The following is a 996-nucleotide window of genomic DNA, read 5'->3' on the forward strand; positions in this document are numbered from 1 at the left end:
TCAGCTTGATGAAGCCCCATCGTCTGCATGTATGTGCACGCGTGTGCGCACGTGTGTACCTGTGCATGTGTTTATTGTCACGTGCCGTCCTGTGAAAAAACAACCAAGCCCTGCCTGGTCCCGCGCCACCCTCACAGGGTAGGTTCCAGTCTGTTGTTGCAGACGGGTGTCATCCATCCTGGCGGCAGTCTGCCTCTTTTTTGTACTCTGGAAGAGGCCAGGGGGCCCGCGGAGATGCCCACGGGACCTGCAGGGAGGCAGAGGTGGGCTGGGCTCAGGAGGGTGTCCACCCGCTTCTCACCGGGCAGGTGGACCATCCACTTGGCACTTGGCAGATCCCAGCGGGGGTGGGGGTGGGAAGGTCCTGAAGGGTGGCCTTCATCTCCCCTCTCGGCCCTCCAGCCCCCTGTCCCAGCCGCACTGGCCACCTCACTGGACTTCGGCAATGCTGAAAGCCTTGGGACTGGGGTACCCTTCTCCTGGGTGCTGGCTGGGCTCACCCCTCGGGGCAGTTTCTCACGTGTCCCCAATCGAGTCCTCTCGAGAAGGGCACCCCCTCCCCACCACTCCGTCCTTCCTCCACCAAGCTTCCTCAGCGCCCACCTCTCCACTCACCTGGCTGTTGACATTGTCGGAGGGCAGATGGTTTGGGTCTGTTCCTCACTGTGAATCAACCATCAGGGTTTAGAACAGGCCGAGGCCCATGAAGGGCGTGCTCTGAGGAACTGGCGGACAGGTGGGCGGGCGAGTGAGCAAAAGAGCAAGCGGACGGACTTGGCCTCCGGAGGCCTGGGCACCAGGCGGGCAGCACAGCGGTGGCTCCTGGTGCCTTTGGCTGAGCCTCTGGCTGAGCCTCCCCCCCCCACCCCCAGGTATTCCACCATTTACACCATGTTCCCCGTGTTCTCTCTGGTCCTGGACAAAGACGTCAAGTCCGAAGTGGCCATGCTGTATCCTGAGCTGGGCCTGCAGTTAAACCCATTTGACAGACATGGA

At 61.7% G+C, this 996-nt stretch overlaps 1 protein-coding gene across 1 annotated transcript in view; it reads left to right on the forward strand.

The window, feature by feature from the left end:
• Positions 1–996, forward strand: part of ATP9A (ATPase phospholipid transporting 9A (putative)) — a 162,503-nt gene that overhangs the window by 114,850 nt on the left and 46,657 nt on the right. The window contains exon 23 of the mRNA XM_030887051.2: positions 873–964. Coding sequence (XP_030742911.2) covers positions 873–964 — 92 coding nt within the window. The remainder of the gene's footprint in view (positions 1–872; positions 965–996) is intronic.

The sequence above is a fragment of the Echinops telfairi genome, unplaced genomic scaffold, assembly GCF_000313985.2.
Source record: "Echinops telfairi isolate 266 unplaced genomic scaffold, ASM31398v2 ScPeMD7_5592;HRSCAF=6446, whole genome shotgun sequence".
Classification (NCBI taxonomy): domain Eukaryota; kingdom Metazoa; phylum Chordata; class Mammalia; order Afrosoricida; family Tenrecidae; genus Echinops; species Echinops telfairi.